The sequence below is a fragment of the Equus asinus genome, chromosome 22, assembly GCF_041296235.1.
Source record: "Equus asinus isolate D_3611 breed Donkey chromosome 22, EquAss-T2T_v2, whole genome shotgun sequence".
NCBI lineage: Eukaryota > Metazoa > Chordata > Mammalia > Perissodactyla > Equidae > Equus > Equus asinus.
In genome coordinates, this window is record NC_091811.1 from 10,527,061 (window position 1) to 10,544,953 (window position 17,893).

General features: G+C 34.8%; 1 protein-coding gene across 1 annotated transcript in view; it reads right to left on the bottom strand.

The window, feature by feature from the left end:
• LOC139041576 (regulator of DNA class I crossover intermediates 1-like) overlaps nt 1–17,893 on the bottom strand; it is a 30,368-nt gene that overhangs the window by 7,383 nt on the left and 5,092 nt on the right. The window contains exon 2 of the mRNA XM_070494537.1: nt 5,806–5,845. Coding sequence (XP_070350638.1) covers nt 5,806–5,845 — 40 coding nt within the window. The remainder of the gene's footprint in view (nt 1–5,805; nt 5,846–17,893) is intronic.

The window sequence follows — 17,893 nt, forward strand, 5'->3', positions numbered from 1 at the left end:
AAACTATATGAAAAATATCTTTGGAATTGAATAACATAAAGTTCAAATTTTTTTATTGAATTTTAGTTAACATAGAACATTATGTTAGTTTCAGGTGTACACATAGTGATTTCACATTTACACACATTACGAAATAATCACTACAATGATTCTACCAACAATCTGTCACCAAAGTCATTATAATATTATTGACTATATTCCCTACATTGTATATTACACCCCCATGGTTTATTTACTTTATAACTGAAAGTTTGTACTTCTTAATCCCCTTCACCTATTTTGCCCAACCTACCACCAGCTTCACCACTGGCAATGACCAGCCTGTTCTCTGTGTCTATGAGTCTGTTTCTCTTTTGTTTGTTCATTTGTTTTGTTTTTTAGATTCCACATATAAGTGAAATCAGATGATATTTATCTTTCTCTGTCTGACATATTTCACTTGGAATAACACCCTCTATATCCATCCATGTTGCTACAAATGACAAGATTTCATTCTTTTTTACAGCTAATATTCCACTGAATAAATATATGCCACATCTTCTTTACCAATATATCCACCGATGGACACTTAGGCTGCTTCCACATCTCGGCTATTGCAAATAATGCTGCAATGAACATAATGGTGCATATTTCTTTTCAAGTTAGTGTTTTTGTTTTCTTCAGGTAATACCCAGAAGTGAAACTGCTGGGTCATATGTTAGTTTTTAATGTTTTTAGAAGCCTCCATACTGTTCTCCATAGTAGCTGCAACAGTATACATTCCCACCAAAAGTGCGCGAGGGCTCCCTTTTCTCCACATCCTCACTAACACTTGACATTTATTGTCTTTTGATGGTTTTGATTTGCATTTCCCTTAGGATTAGTGATGTTGAGCATCTTTTTACATGTCTGTTGGGCATCTGTAAATGTCTTTGGAAAAATGTCTATTCAGTTCCTCTCATTTTTTTATTGAATTATTTTTTTGATATTGAGTTGTATGAGCTCTTTATACATTTTGGACATTAACCCTTTATCAGATATATCATTTGCAAGTATATTCTCCCATTTGGTAGATTGCCTTTTCATTTTGCTGATGGTTTCCTTTGCTGTGTAAAAGCTTTTTAGTGTGACGTAGTCTCATTTGTTTATTTTTGCTTTTGTTGCCCTTGCCTGAGGAGACAGATCCAAAAAATTATTAAGACTGATGTCAAAGACTTTACTGCCTAAGTTTTCTTCTAGGAGTTTTATGGTTTCAGGACTTACGTTTAAGTCTTTAATCCATTTTGAGTTTATTTTTACACATACCGAAAGAAAGTAGTCCAGTTTCATTCTTTTGCCTAGAGCTGTCCAGTCTTCCGAATACCATTTATTGAAACAGCTGTCTTTTCCCCACTGAATATTCTTGCCTCCTTTGTTGTAGATTAATTGACGATATATTTGTGGGTTTATTTCTGGGCTTTCTATTCTGTTACATTATCTCTGCACTTGTTTTTGTGCCAGTATCATAATGTTTTGATTATTATAGCTTTGTAGTACAGTTTGACATCTGGAAATGTGATACCTCCAGCTTTCTTCTCTCTCAAGATTGCTTGGCTATTTTGGGTCTTTTGTGGTTCTATACAAATTTTAGGATTATTTGTTCTAGTTTTGTGAAACATACCAATGGTATTTTCATAGGGGTTGCATTGAATCTGTAGATTGCTTTGGGTAGTATGGACACTTTAACAGTATTAATTCGTGAGCACAATACATCTTTCCATTTATTTGTCTTCGGTTTCTTTCATCCATGTCTTATAGCTTTCAGAGTATAGGTCTTTCACCTCCTTGGTTAAATTTATTCCTATGTATTTTATTGTTTTTGATGCAATTGTCATGGGAGGGTTTTCTTAATTTCTCTTTCTGATAGATCGTTATTAGTGTATAGAAACCCAACAGATTTCTGTATATTAATTTTGTATCCTGAAACTTCACTGAATTCATTTATCCTAATAATTTTTGGTGGAGGTTTTAGTGTGTGTGTGTATATATATATATATATAAACAATATATATAAAATAAAAAGTATATATATATATATTTAGTATAAAGTATCATGTCATCAGTAAACAGTGACAGTTTTACTTATTCCTTTCCAATCAGGCTGGCTTTTATTTTTCCTACTAATTGCTGTGTTAGGACTTCCGATATAATAAAAGTAGTGAGAGTGGGCATCCTTGTCTTGTTCCTGATCTTAGAAGAAATGCTTTCAGCTTTACACCATCGAATATGATATTAGCTGTGGGTTTGTCACATACAGCCTTTACTATGTTGAGGTAGGTTCTCTCTATACCCACGTTGTTGAGAATTTTTATCATAAATGGATGTTGAATTTTGTCAAAAGCTATTTCTGCATCTATTGAGATAATCATACAATTTTTATTCTTTGCTTTGTTTATGTGGCATATCACAATGACTAATGTGTGCATACTGACCATCCTTGCATGCCTAGGAAAAATCCCACTTAATCATGGTGTATGATCCTTTTAATGTATTGTTGATTTTAGTCTGCTAATATTTTGCTGAGGATTTTTGCATCTACATTCATCAGGGATATTGGCCTATAATTTTCTCTTTTTGTAGTGTCTTTGTCTGGTTTTGGTATCAGGGTAATGTCGGCCTCATAGAATGAGTTTGGAAGCATTCCTCCCTCTTCAAGTTTTTGAAATAGTTTGAGAAGGACAGGTATTAATTCTTTAAATGTTTGGCAGAATTCACCTGTGGAACCATCTGGTCCTAGACTTCTGTTTCTTGGGAGTTTTTTGACTACTGAGTCAATTTATTATTAGTAATCAGTCTGTTCAGATGTTCTATTTCTTCCTGATTCAGTCTTAGAAGACTGTATGTTTCTAGGAATTTATCTATTTCTTTTAGGTTGTATAATTTGCTGGCAACTAATTGTTCATAGTAATATCATGATATTTGCATTTCTGAGGTGTCAGACATAACTTCTCTTTCATTTCTGATTTTACTTATTTGGGGCCTCTCTTTTTTTCTAGACGAGTCTGGCTAAAGGTTTATCAATTACCTTTTCAAAGAACCAGCTCTTAGTTTCATTGATCTTTTCTATGGTATTTTTTCAGTTTCTATTTATTTCTGCTCTGATCTTTACGATTTCCTTCCTTCTACTAACTTTGGGTTTTGTTCGTTCTTCCTTTTCTAGTTCCTTTAGTTGTAAGATTAGACTGTTTATCTGAGATTTTTCTTACTTCCTTAGGTAGACATGTATCATTTACTTGCTCTTTGATTTCTTCAATGACACACTGGTTGTTGAGCAGCATGTTGTTTAGACTCCATGTTTTGTTATTTCCAGTTTTCTTCTTGTAGTCGATTTCTAGTCTCATACCATGGTGGTCAGAAAAGATGTTTAATATGATTTCAATCTTCTTCAATTTACTGAGACTTGTTTTGTGGCCTAACATATGCTCTATCCTGTAAAATGTTCCGACCGACTTGAAAAGATGTGTATTCTGCTGTTTTGGGATAGAATGCTCTGCATATATCTAGTAAGTCCATCTGGTCTAATGTGTCATTTAAGACCAATATTTCCTTATTGATTTTCTGTCTGTATGATTTATAAAGTTCAATTTTGACACTAGTAAGAGCTGTACAGTGAAGTGGACTAAGGAAAAAATGGGAGATGAGAGTGAAAGGGCATAGCATGAAAGAGAAAGGACCCAGAGACACCTTTACTTGTCTAATAGGAGAAAATTCAGTATGTGTAAATATCAATGGAAAGCGGAAGTAAATGGAATCCAGATCACAGACAGAGAGACCTTCCTTTGATCAGAGGGAATTACTTCTGTAGTTAGAGGAGGGAAAGAGAAGATGGATGAAGAAGGAAGGTGGTTTATAGAACTGGTGGTAGAAATTTGAGATAATTCTCATCTGATAGCTCCTATTTCCTCTGAACTATGATACAAGGTCATGTAACGAGCATGAAGTGATAAAGAATAGTGTTGGGAAAGAGAGGTTTGGGGAGGTAAAGGAAGGTATGAAATTTTCAAAGAGAAAAGTGACACGATTAGAGATCAACACCTTGGGAAGAGCCATGTGTCTTTCCCTTTCTGATAAATATTCAAAAGAATGATCCAGATAGAGTTAGATTACTTTTTAAAAATAGTCTTGGGACAGCCTTCATTCATAGTTTATTTATTATTGAGTGTCTATGTTATTGCTAGAGACAGTTCAAGGCACAGGAGATAGAAAATGAACAAACGTGGTAAAATCCTTCTTCTCATGAAGATATTTTAATGGGGGGACAGAATAAACAAATTTCTAAGAAAATATAGGATTATGAAAGAGTGACAAATTAAAGAGGGTAAAGGAGAGACAGCATTTGGAGGGCAGGGAGCTATTTAGATGTAGTGATCAGAGAAGGCCAATCTAAGAGGACATACTTTAGCTGAGACTCAAATGTTGACAAGCCAGACATGCAAATATCTCGAGGGAGACTATTCCAGACAAAGAACAGTGGCAGAAAGAAGGTCAGTGTGGCTGAAATAAAATGAATAGGGCAAGTAGTAAGAAACAAGGTCAGAGAGGCAGGCAGGGTGCAGATCCTTCTGGTTCTTTTAGACTTTGGTAAAATCAGATTTCATTCTAAGAGCAATGAAAAGCAATTGAGGCTTTTAAGCTGGGGAATGATAAATTCTGATTTGTGCCTTTAAAAGATCATACTAACCACTGTGTCACAGACTACAAAGGAGTAAAAGATAAAGCAGAAAAACAGTGATAAATTCAATTACATTAAAATTAAGAACTTTTCTTCAAAGACAGGATTGAAAAACTAAAATTAAAAGCCAAAGGACAAATATACCTGACAAATAATTCCTAAATACATAGACACAATAAGAAAAAGACAAACAACTCAAATAAAAAATGAAAAAACTACTTGGAAAAGTACCTGACAAAAGAGGAAACCTGAATGACAAGATAGTCAGTCTCATTAGTAATCAAGGAAATACAAGTTAAATTTACAATGAAGCATCAATTCACTGAGTTAACAACTATCCTGCTTTCATAATAATCACTCCCTTGCTTTTCTTTAAATTTTACTACCTTCGAACATATTTTTTCTGTTTTGGAACTTTTCGTACATGGAATCTTACTGCTTGTATTTTGTGAGTTGCTTTCTTTATCTAACTTTATGTTTTTGAGATTCATCCACACTAATTACACGTAGTTGAAACATTTTCACTGCTCCATCATTACTTGGGTATGCCACTATTTGCTTAACCATTTTCTGCTAATGGACATTTGGGTGGTCCCCTTTCCTTCCTCCTCCCCTGTCCTTCTTTCTCTCTTTCTCTCTCTTTTTTTTGTTTTCTACTTAACAACAACAATATCCAAACAAGCTTGTACATGTCTCAAAGTTCACAAGTGGAAGAGTTTCACTCAGATATATACTGCTGAGCTGTAATGTACATACATGCTCAACTTTACTGTGTAATGATCAATGTAATTAAAAAACAAAAAAAGGTGGTAGATTATAAGGCCATTATACTACTCTAGGCAATAAATGATGATGATTTGAATCAGGGTGCTAATAGTATAGGTAGTGAGAAGTTATCAGACTTGGGATACATCTTGGAACTAGAATGACAACAAGAATCAACAAGGTCCTTAAGTCTCTGCCTAAGCAAAATGGTTGGTTATCAACCTATCTACAAGGTTGAGAAGACTAAAGGAAGAGAGTCTTCCAATTTCACTTAGTTATTACCCTTGGAAAAATGCTTCAGAAGATCACTTTTTTCATAAAGCTAACACAAATAAACATATTCTCTTTACCTTTTGCTTTCTCCTTTCCTGCTTGATCAGAACCCTGGTCCTGAAAAAGGAAACAGGATAAAAAACACAATGATTAAAGAAATGGTCTCTAAAATGATTGTTGAGCCAGCTTGGTGGCAAACTGGTTAAGTTCACATGCTCCACCTTGGTGGCCCAGGGTTCCTGGGTTCAGATCCCAGGCATGGCCCTACACACTGCTCATCATGCCATGCTGTGGCAGTATCCCACATACAAAATAGAGGAAGATGGGCACAGATGTTAGCTCAGGGACAATGTTCCTCAAGCAAAAAGAGGAAGATGGGAACCAGATATTAGCTCAGGGCCAATCTTCCTCACCAAAATAAATACATAAATAAAATAAAATGATGTCATTTTAGTTGAATTAAAGATTTGGAATTAAAATCTAAAAGTATAGTGATAATTATGCTATTTTATGAAAAGAAACTATGAAAATGTTCTCAAATGTTATAGTATATACTGTTTCACAAAATTTTCTTAGATAGAAAATCCAAGAACTAATAAGAAAGACTACACCTATCATTAATAATGAAGCATAAAATACATCTGAATTATAAAATCAAGATAAGCAAAGAGAAATCAATGCATTGCCAAGGAGGTACCACTGAAACATTCTCATATGATAGCAATATTCTTGGTCAATGCTGCCATTTTAATTTTCCTTGTATTTCAATATTCTACTTCTATCAACAGGAAGTAGAGAAAGGACCAAAATCTATATAGGATTGAGAGAAATGTTAAGTTTATTATTAGAGCAATTCAATTACATTACTATATCAGCTATGCAAACTTGAAATCTCATAACTTCTTTAAAACACAGCTAGCTTTTATGGATGTGCTTCACACCTATGATCTCTGTGCCAAACACTGCAACGAATCCCATGATAGTGCAATATTTAATGGTTATAAATTATTTGCTCTATTAATAATAGTAGAATGCCATAAAACATTCATGACAAGATAAGCAGATATGCACAATAAATCTTTTGGATATACATGAAACTATGATCTCAAATTCAAGATTTGTACAAGAATTATAAGTAAAATGACAAAATGTATTTTAGCTACATGAGATTATATAATAACATGAAAATAATAATTGCTAATGATGAGTACCATATGTCTTGCACCTTTCTAGACACTTCAGATACTTTACATGTACAAACTCATTTAATCTTCACAGGAACTCTGTAAGGTAGGTTCTATTTTTATCCCCATTTTACTGATGAAGAAACTAAGATGCAGAGAGGTTAAGTAACTTGCCCAAGGTCACACTGCTAATAAATGGTAGAGCCAGACTGAAACCTAAGCATTCTGGTTTTGAAGTTTTCAACCAGATATTATACTGTCTTCCAAGAATTTCAACTGTGAATATACAAAGCTGTTCATTTTCCAAATGATTTTCATAAACTACATGAATGACAGTTACTGAATACCCCCAGACTTTGGTACTTACTGAACTTGTACTTTAACATACTTCCCAATAGCTATGTCTTAATTGGCCATTTTGAGTTCACTGAGCAAAGAATTCGATCTGTCCAGATCCATGCAGCATAAGTGCACTGCTGGCATTTAAACTTTAGAAAAGAAAAAGGAAATAAATCACATTTCATTGACCCATCAAATGCTAAGGCTAGAGAGGACATTAGAGATTAGTTTATTCTCCATCATTTTAAAACTTAAGGCAAAGAAAGCAAAGTGGGGGCTGGACCGGTGGTGCAGCAGCTAAGTGTGCATATTCCGCTTTGGCGGCCTGGGTTTCGCCGGTTCGGATCCCAGGGGTGGACATGGAACCGCCTGGCAAGCCATGCCGTGGTAGGCGTCCCACGTATAAAGTAGAGGAAGATGTGCACAGATGTTAGCTCAGGGCCAGTCTTCCTCAGCAAAAAGAAGAGGATTGGCAGCAGTTAGCTCAGAGCTAATCTTCCTCAAAAACAGAGAAAGCAAAGTGACTTTTCAAAGTTCCAAAATATAAGAAGTATGACAGAGCCAGCAGTATTAAACAATCCAGATTACAGAGACAGTAGGAAGAAAAATCAATTCTATAAGAAGTTCCCACATTATAAAGATCAATAGAATTAGGGACTAGCCAAAGCCTAAACACAGTCTTCATATATGTATAAATCAAGTGATTTTACTCCAGGCTGATCTTCCATTATCCAGGACACTCTTATGGCTCTCACCAAATTCTATGTACTCCATAATCCCTATTCCTATGTGCCTAAGAAAAAATTAATTAGGATTTCAAGACCAGTTGCTAGATTAGCCTACTAATACTAGACCACAGTGAAACTGAAAAAAGATCCTAACGTATAAGTCAAAGGCAATTTCATAAAAAGAACATTTTAAATTATTATTAAGGCAACCAATGCTACTAAATAGTACTATATGTCTAAATGTTTTACCAAATATAGTCACTCTCAATTACCTGCACTAGAAAAGAAAACTGCATCAGTTAGGATTCTTAAGTTACAAGAAATTGAAAGCTCCTTTGGTTAATTTAAACAGAAAATAAATTTATTAAAAGAAAATCAGGTAACCAACAAACATGTCAACAAGGCTGAGGAAGCACGTTTGGCACCTGGCAAGAACAAGGAAGTCTAGCGAGCTGTGGCATCATAGTCAAAATCAAGCCATAATTAGTCTCCTAAGGACACCACTGCCAGCACTGGTGAACACTAAACACCACTGACTGCACCAGTTCCACTCCTGGAAAGTGAACACCACCCCCTGGCATCACTGGCATTAAAATTCAATCCTGCTGCAGCTCTTGCAACTGCTTCCAACTACAATAGAAGCTCTGTAGTCCCTACTTCTTTGTGTTACTAGCTTCTAATTCAAAGTACAGGACAAGTGCATCTAAGTCTCAGCTTAGGTCACATGCCTATTTGCTAGCTGCAAAGCATAGTGAAACAAATGTCTGGGTTTTTTCCCCAAGATTCCACATAGGGAGGTGGTCTGTGCCTATCACCAAAACTCATAAGGTAGGAAATACCCCCACACATAGATAAGGGGCTCAGATGCTTGGCTGCCAGTGAGTACAAATGTCCACTAAAGAGATGTAGATTAAAATTAAACTAGTTGACAATCTAAGTGACTTTTTACTTGGCTATGTCAGTGGAAAAAAAAAAAAAAATATATATATATATACATATGTATATATATATATATATATATATATATATACATATATATATATATATATTCCTAATAGTTGCTTCTAACAGTTTTGCTTAGGCTAACTTAAAATAAAACTGTAAAGTTGTTTTTTTTCTCCCCCAAGGGTTGACCAAGATGATGATATAGGAGGATCTTGAGCTCCCCTCTTCCCACAGACACACCAAATGTACAGCTACACTTGGAGCATTCCCTCTGAAAGAGATCCAGAAACTAGACTAGCGACTCGTACACACGGTACAAATGCAAAAATACCCAGGTTGAAACAGGTAGGAAAGGCTGAGACACACTCTCATCATAAACCCCACCCCTGCCACAATGCCATACAGTCAGAAGGGAATCCCCAACTCCACCTTCTCCCTGAGGAGCAAAGGGTTTGACCTCCACATCTAGTGCTCCAAATCTTAAGACTCTCACCAAACAGACAGACTCCCAAAACACCTAGCTCTGAAAGCCAATGGGCTTGTGTCCACAAGACCCACAAGACTATGGCAAATAAATAAGCATTCTTAACAGGAATGCAGCACTCACCAGAGCTATCCCCTCAGGGTTCAACATGGAGTGAGCAGGCAAGTATGTTTTAAGTAAGCCTCATGGTAACGACAAAGTAAAAGGCTAGAGGAGATATACAAGATAAAGAGAAAGTTATCAAAGTATACCATAGAGAAAATCATCAAATCACACAGGAAGAGAACAAGAGAGGAAGAAAGGAATAGAAGAATTACAAAACAACCAGAAAACAACAAAACGGCCATGGTAAGTCCATCCATGTAAATAATTACTTTAAATGTAAATGTTTTTTGGCTGAATGGATTAAAAAACATGACCCAAATATATGTTGCCTACAAGAGACTCATCTCAGCATTACGGACACAAACAGACTGAAAGTGAAGGGATGGAAAAAGATATTACATGCAAAGGGAAACCAAAAGCTAGGGTAGCATAATTCTCAGACAAAATAGACTTGAAGACAAAGACTGTAACAAGAGACAGCAAAGGCCATTACAAAATGATAAAGGAGTCAATTCATCAAAAGGATACAAGAACTGTAAATATTTATGCACCCAACATTGGAGCACCTAAATATAGAAAGCAAATATAAACAGAACTAAAAGGAGAAATAGGCAGCAATAAATAATAGGGGACTTCAAAACCCCACTTTGAACAACAGATTGATCATTGTGATATTGTAATTTACAATAAGAAATACATATTTGGATGCAACCAACATAGGAGCACCAAAGTACATAAAGTAACTATTAACAAACCTAAAAGGAGAAGTGAACTACTACATAATAATAGTAGGGGACCTAAAACCCCACTTAGATCAATGGATAGATCATCTAGACAGAAAGTCTACAAGGAAATAATGGAATTAAATGAAAAACGAGACCAGATGGACTTAATAGAACATATATAAAAACAGCAGAATACACATTCTTCTCAAGTGCACATGGAACATTCTCAAAGATAGACCATATGTTGGGAAAGAAGGCAAGCCTTAATAAATTTAAGAAGACTGAAATCATATCAAGCATCTTTTGTGACCATAATGCTATGAAACTAGAAACCAACTACAAGAAAAAAGCTACGAAAGTGACAGATATGTGGAGGCTAAACAACATAGTACTGCACAACCAATGGGTCATTGAAGAAATTACAGGAGAAATCAAAAGATATCGGGAGACAAATGAAAATGAAAATACATTATACCACACCAACTCATGGGATGCAGCAAAAGTGGTCCTAGGAGGGAAAATCATAGCAACACAGGCTCACCTTAAAAAACAAGAAAAATCTCAAGTAAGCACTTTTAAACTGCACGTAACAGAAATAGAAAAAGAAGAACAAACAAAACCCAAAGTTAGCAGAAGGAGGGAAATAATAAAAATTAGAGCAAAAATAAATGAAATTGAAGCCACAAAAATGGTAGAAAGGATCAACGACCAAGTGCTGGTTCCTTGAGAAGATAAAATTGACAAACCCTTAGCCAGACTCACTAAGGAAAAAAGAGAGGAGGCTCAAATAAAATTAGAAATGAAAGAGGAGAAATTAACCGATACCACAGAAATACAAAGGATCATAAGAGAATACTATGAAAACTATATGCCAACAAATTGGAAAATCCAGAAGAAATGGATAAATTCTTAGACTCATACAATCTGCCAAAGCTGAATCAAGAAGAAATAGAGAATTAAAAAGACCAATCACAAGTAAAGAGATTGAAACAGTAATCAAAAACCTCCCAAAAAATAAAAGTCCAGGACCAGATGGCTTCTCTTAAGAATTCTACCAAACATTCAAAGATTTAATACCTATCCTTCTCAAACTATTTCAAAAAATTGAAAAAGACTGCATACTTCGTAAGTCATTCTACAAGGCCAACATCAAGCTGATACCAAAGCCAGACAAGGATAACACAAATAAAGAAAATTACAGGCCAATTTTGCTGATGAACAGAGATACAAAACTCCTCAACAAAATACTGGCAAACCGAATACAGCAAAATCTTAAAAGGACCATACAGCATGATCAAGTGGGATTTATACCATGGACACAGGGATGGTTCAACATCCACAAATCCATCAATGTGATACACCAAATTAACAAAATGAAGAATAAAAAACGTGATCATCTCAGATGCGGAGAAAGCATTTCACAAGATCTAACATCCATTTATGATGAAAACTCTCAATAAAATGGGTATAGAAGGAAAGTATCTCAACATAATACAGGCCATATATGACAAACCCAAGCCAACATCATACTCAATGGGGAAAAACTAAAAGCCATCCCTCTGAGAACAGAAACAGGACAAGGGTGCGCACCCTCACCATTCTTATTCAAAATAGTACTGGAGGTATAGCCAGAGCAATTAGGCAAGAAAAAGAAGTAAAGGGTATCCAAATAGGCAATGAAGAAGTGAAATGCTCACTGTTTGCAAACGACATGATTTTATATATAGAAAACCCTAAAGAATCCATTGGAAAGCTATTAGAAATAATCAACAATAACAGAAAAATGGCAGGGTACAAAATGAACTTGCAAAAATCATTTGCATTTCTATACTCTAATTACAAACTAAGAGAAAGAGAACTCAAGAATACAATACTATTTGCAATCACAACAAAAAGAATAAAATTTCTAGGAATAAATTTAACCAAGAAGGTGAAAGACCTATACAATGAAAACTATTAAGTCTTTATTGAAAGAAATTGATAAAGACATAAAGAAATGGAAAGATATTCCGTGTACATGGATTGGAAGAATAAATACAGTTAAAATGTCCATACTACCTAAGGCAATCTGCAGATTCAATACAATCCCAATCAGAATCCCAATGACATTCTTCACAGAAATAGAACAAAGAATCCTAAAATTCATATGGGGCAACAAAAGACCCCAAACAGCTAAAGCAATCCTGAGAAAAAAGAATTAAGCTGGAGGCATCACAATCCCTGATTTCAAAATATACTACAAAGCTATAGTAATCAAAACAGGATGGTACTGGTAAAAAAACAGACCTACAGATCAATGGAACAGAATTGAAAGCCCAGAAATCAAATGACATATCAGATTCAATGCAATCCCTATCAAAATTCTAGTGGCATTTTTCACAAAAATAAAACAGACAACCCTATTATTTGTATGGAACCACAAAAGATCCCAAATAGCCAAGGCATAATTGAGAAAGAAAGCTGGAGGCATCATACTTCCTGATTTCAAACTATATTACAAAGTGACAGTAATCAAACAGTATGGTATTGGCATAGAAACAGCCAGACAGACCAATGGAATAGAATATCCAGAAATAAGCCAGAAATATATGGTCATTCAATTTATCACAAAGGAACCAAGAATACACAGTGGGGAAAGGTCAGTTTCTTCAATAAATAGTGTTGGGAAAACTAGACAGTCACATGCAAAAGAATGAAACTGTAACCGTTATCTTACACTGTACACAAAAATCAATTCTAAATGGATTAAAGACTTGAATATAAGACCTGAAACCATAAAATTCCTAGAAGCAAACACAGGGGGTAAGCTCCTTGAAATTGGTTTCGGCAATGATTTTTTGGATTGGACACCAAAAGCAAAAATTAAAAAGTGGGACTACATCAAACTACAAAGCTTCTGCACAGCAAAGGAAACCATCAACAAAATGAAAAGGGAACCTATGGAATTGGAGAAAATATTTGCAAATCTTATATCTGATAAGAGTTTAATATCCACAATATGAGGAACTCATACTACTCAACAGCAAAAAACAAATAACCTAGTTAAAAAATGGGCAAAGGACGTAAATAGGCATTTTTCAAAAGAGACATGCCAATGATCAACAGGTACAGGAAAAGGTTCTCAATATCACTAATGCTCAGGGAAATGCAAATCAAAACCACAATGATTTATCACCTCATGTCCTTTAGGATGACTTGCATCGAAAAGAAAAGAGAGAACAAATATTAGGATGTGGAGAAAAGGGAACCCTTGTGCACTATTGGTGGGAATATAAATTGGTGCAGCCATTATGGAAAACAGCATGGAGGTTCTTCAAGAAATTAAAAGAACTACCATTTGATCGAGCAGTACCACTTCTGGGTATATATCCAAAGAGAAATCAACATCTCAAACAGATATCTGTACTCCCATGTTCATAGGAGCCTTATTCACAACAACCAAGGTATGAAGCAGATTAAGAGTACATCAATGGATGAATGGATCAAGAATATTTGGTATATATATACATCATGGAATATCATTCACCCTTTTAAAAGAAAGAAATCCTGGGCCAGCCCAGCAGCATAGTGGTCAAGTTCGCATGCTGTACTTTGGCAGCCCGGGGTTCGCAGGTTCAGATCCCAGGCACAGACCTAGCACCACATGTCAAGCCATGCTGTGGCTGTATCCCACATAAAGTAGAAGAAGACTGGCACAGATATTAACTCAGCAACAATCTTCTCAAGCAAAAAGAGAGAGATTGGCAACAGATGGTAGCTCTGGGCCAATCTTCCTCACAAAAAAAAGAAAGAAATCCTGTCATTTGTGATAACATGGATGAACCTGGAAGGCATTAGATAATTAAGTCAGACAGAGACAAATAGGACATGGTACCACTTATATGTGGAATCTAAAAAAAAGTTAAAATCATAGAAACAGAGAACAGACAAGTGGTTGCTGGGGGGTCAGGTAAATAGGGAGAGGTTGGTAAAAGCATACAAACTTTAAGTTATAAGATGAATAAGTTCTGAGGATAACATGGTAACCATACCATTTGTTAATACAAAATAACATTGTATTGTATAATTGAAATCTGTTAAGAGAGTAGAACTTAAATGTTCTCACCAAAAAAGAGAAATATCTGAGGTGATGGATGTGTTAATTAACTTTCACAATGTATGCATATATCAAACCATCACATGGTATACTTTAAATATCTTACAATTTTATTTGTCAATTATACCTCAATAAAGGTAGAAAAAAATAAGATAGAAAAGATGGGAGAACAAATGAATATATCCCCAAATAATGGGGTAAACTAGATGGAATTTTATATCTGAGAAAAAGAAAAACGTGCAGATAATTAAAATAGCTTGCTATATATAAAATGTGAATCCTCAGAAGTCATTTGCTACTTTGACTACTGCAATATTAAGTATGTAGCTAGCTACCATAATTATACTTTAAAGAGTCTCCTTGATTTTATGCAAATGTTCTCCTATATTTCTTACTACATTGGTAATAGCAATAAAACACAGCTCTGATTATCACTTAGGGACGTGACTTCCATTGCCTGCCCCAACTTAGGTTTCAACTTTGTTTTCCATTCCTGCGTTTCATGTATTCCAACACCCGACCAAATGAAAATATAGTTTTTCTTCTCCATATATGGAGACTCCTCCCACCATATTTTGTACTCAAAACTTTCAATACCTTCAAGACCCCATTCAAACATCAGTTTCTTCATGAAATTTATATGCACTTTATAAAAAACAATTTTAAGAGTTTCTCTAATTTTTGTCCTGAAATTTAAATTACCAGAGATTTAGGGGTGGGGAGGTGGGAATGAAGCTCATCTCTTTAACAGTAATTACTATGTTATTCTAGAAAATGGATTTTTAAAGAAATATATTGCAACCATCTCTTTCAGTAAAAGTTTAAGTGAACAATATTAGTTGCCATTATAGCTACATACTGAAAATAAAATCAAAAGGCCATAACTTCTTCATAGAACACTCCACAAGTTATCAATTGTGGGAAGCAGGGATATAGATTACACTACCATATTCTTCATTAAGATAGAAAGAATAAAGTAAAATAGAGAGTGTAAAGAGGTTAAGAAAGGGAAAGAAGAGAAGAGAAGGGAGGGAAGGGGAGAAGGAAAGAAGAGAGAGAGAAAGGAAGAAATAAAACCATACTGACTACAAAAATATAACAGGGCATTCTGTCCCTTGCCATTCTTTCTAGTAAGCAAAGATTTAAAGGAAAACGCTAAAGAAATACTTTCTTTAAAAAAAAAAAAAGACAGGCAGTAATGTGGTCAAAGAAACATCAAGAACAACACGAACGTACATTTTACATGGAGTACGCAGGAGATGTTGAAACTACATTAGGGATTAAATACTATGGGTTTCACATATCTTAACTGTCAGCTAGTCTTGAATTTTCTTTTTTGTTTATTTTGTTCTGCTTTTTATTTTGCTGCTTAGTTTATCTTTTTAGTGGCGAGGTGCCATGCAAAAGAAACCATTTCCAGATTGTTACAATCTTGTAATAACATCTTAAGTGTGATTCAAAGTGAAAAATGTAAATAAAATTAATAAAGCAATAACTAACAATTGAAAAAATTATTTTATGGCTTGTGTCACAGTGAAATTAATATTAACCTAAGACATCATAATGTTAACATTGTTAGCTAGCAGACTTATTAAGATTCAGGACAGTAACTAGCCTAGAAAAAGTACTTAGGTTGGTTTTCCACAAAACTAAAGCAGGTCCACCTGATGTGTCAGGAATAGTAATGATATACATTAGAATGCTATGGCTTTCATATAAATTCTTCTCTTGCAATACAAGAAAAAGTTTTTAGAGTAATATGAATTACAAAAGGTATGGTATTGAGAAAAAAAGTGTCAATCGATAAGGCAGAAATCCACCTAATATTCAGAATACAGAGCCTAATTAAAATAAGTTCTTAGGGATTGAATTCTTATAGTACTTTCACATGGAAAATATTGTTTCATAGTTACAGGCTGTAATGATAAACATGAACAGCCATCTCCTGGGTCATACAATGGAAGAGATCTTAGATTGTGAATGATAGCCCAACACAGATGTGTATTTCAGGTTATTCACAATTAAATCTTAAAAACTTTATTTCAACAATTATAATTCACTAAAAGCTTCTAAAGTTGAAGTTTTTCGCTCCATTTATGGGATATTTTGAAGAAATATTTTCAACTGTTTTTGAATAAAATGTCATCAAAATTTAGAGGACTTGCTTGCAAAAATGTTCAATAACAATGCAGGATACATAGACTGATTTATCAAGTAACTCTTCAAAGAGTCAAATGTTTATGAAATCCAATTAATAAAAGGCAACAAAGAAAGCAAGCTTATAACAACACGCCAAAGTATTCTTTTTTGGATTCAACATCAGTATTGTCTCAAAAACACTGTAATTCAGTTACATTAACTGTGCATATAAAAAATTGAAAATTTTGACAACTGTAGCTTTGTTCAGTAAAATATCAAGCCTCTTTGACTACAACTGTGAAATATACATGAACTACAACCAATTCCAAGTGTATCTTGGCTACACAGGTTACATAATTTAGTAAGAGTCCTGTTTTACCCAAGATGCTATGATCCATCAAATTTCTATTTATATTATCATTGCAGAAATAATTTTATCTTTAATGTTCTGCAGTTACATGTGTCAAACTATTGTCTGCAGCTATAATCTCCTTAAAATAACTACCAAATCTGAAAGTAACTCCTGATGCTTTTTCAGCAGATTTGTGCATTCAGATTGTCATGTGACCATGAGAGATGCTAAATGCTGGCAAACATTTTGTGTACTAGTTATAGATTCATCAACTCAAATGAAAAACAAAACATCAGTATTTATCATTAAGCATTAATTTTCCTTTATTTGAGCTCCCTGCTGCCAAAAGGTTACAAAAGCATTACTAAACACTATGAAAAAGGAAACGGTTGTTGACAAAACCACTGTAGCAACAACATTCCTACTACTCTTTGTAGGCACTCTGACAGGACTGATTAGCCTCTATTCCTAGCAAATATTTCACTTACACCAAATCTAAAATTTTCCATGTTTCCTATTGACCCCACTCCCAGGCATGCCGGCTATACAAATCTCTCAGACCTTAGAATGCAACGTTACAACTAGCTGGTACAAGTGGCTAGCAGAGACAGCAGCGTTAAATACTTCTCCCATCCCATCCAGCAAGTTAGTTGTACCCAGCCACTCATGTCTCAGCACACTTTATCAGCAAGTGCCCTTCACGCTATCTGTAAAAGAAGCTGTTAGTTACTTTCTATCTGGAAAGTGTCAGGCCTGGGTTATCATTGGATGTCTTCAGATATAACCACATGTTAAAGTGAGAACGTTCTTCACCTCACACGTTGCTCATGCACTAATACAGACCATGGCAGAGGTTAAAAAAAAAAAAAAGGATGTTCACTGAATCTATCTGGGTTCATTTTATCGGAACCATTAATGGTAGCTTATATTTAATTAAAAAACAAAAACTCCGAAAACAAATGCTAAACTGGGCATGCCACTAGGATCACAGGCATAAACCATGACTGTCCTAGGCAAACTGGGATGACGTTCACCGTACATTTAAGTGTTATCCCCATTTAACAGATG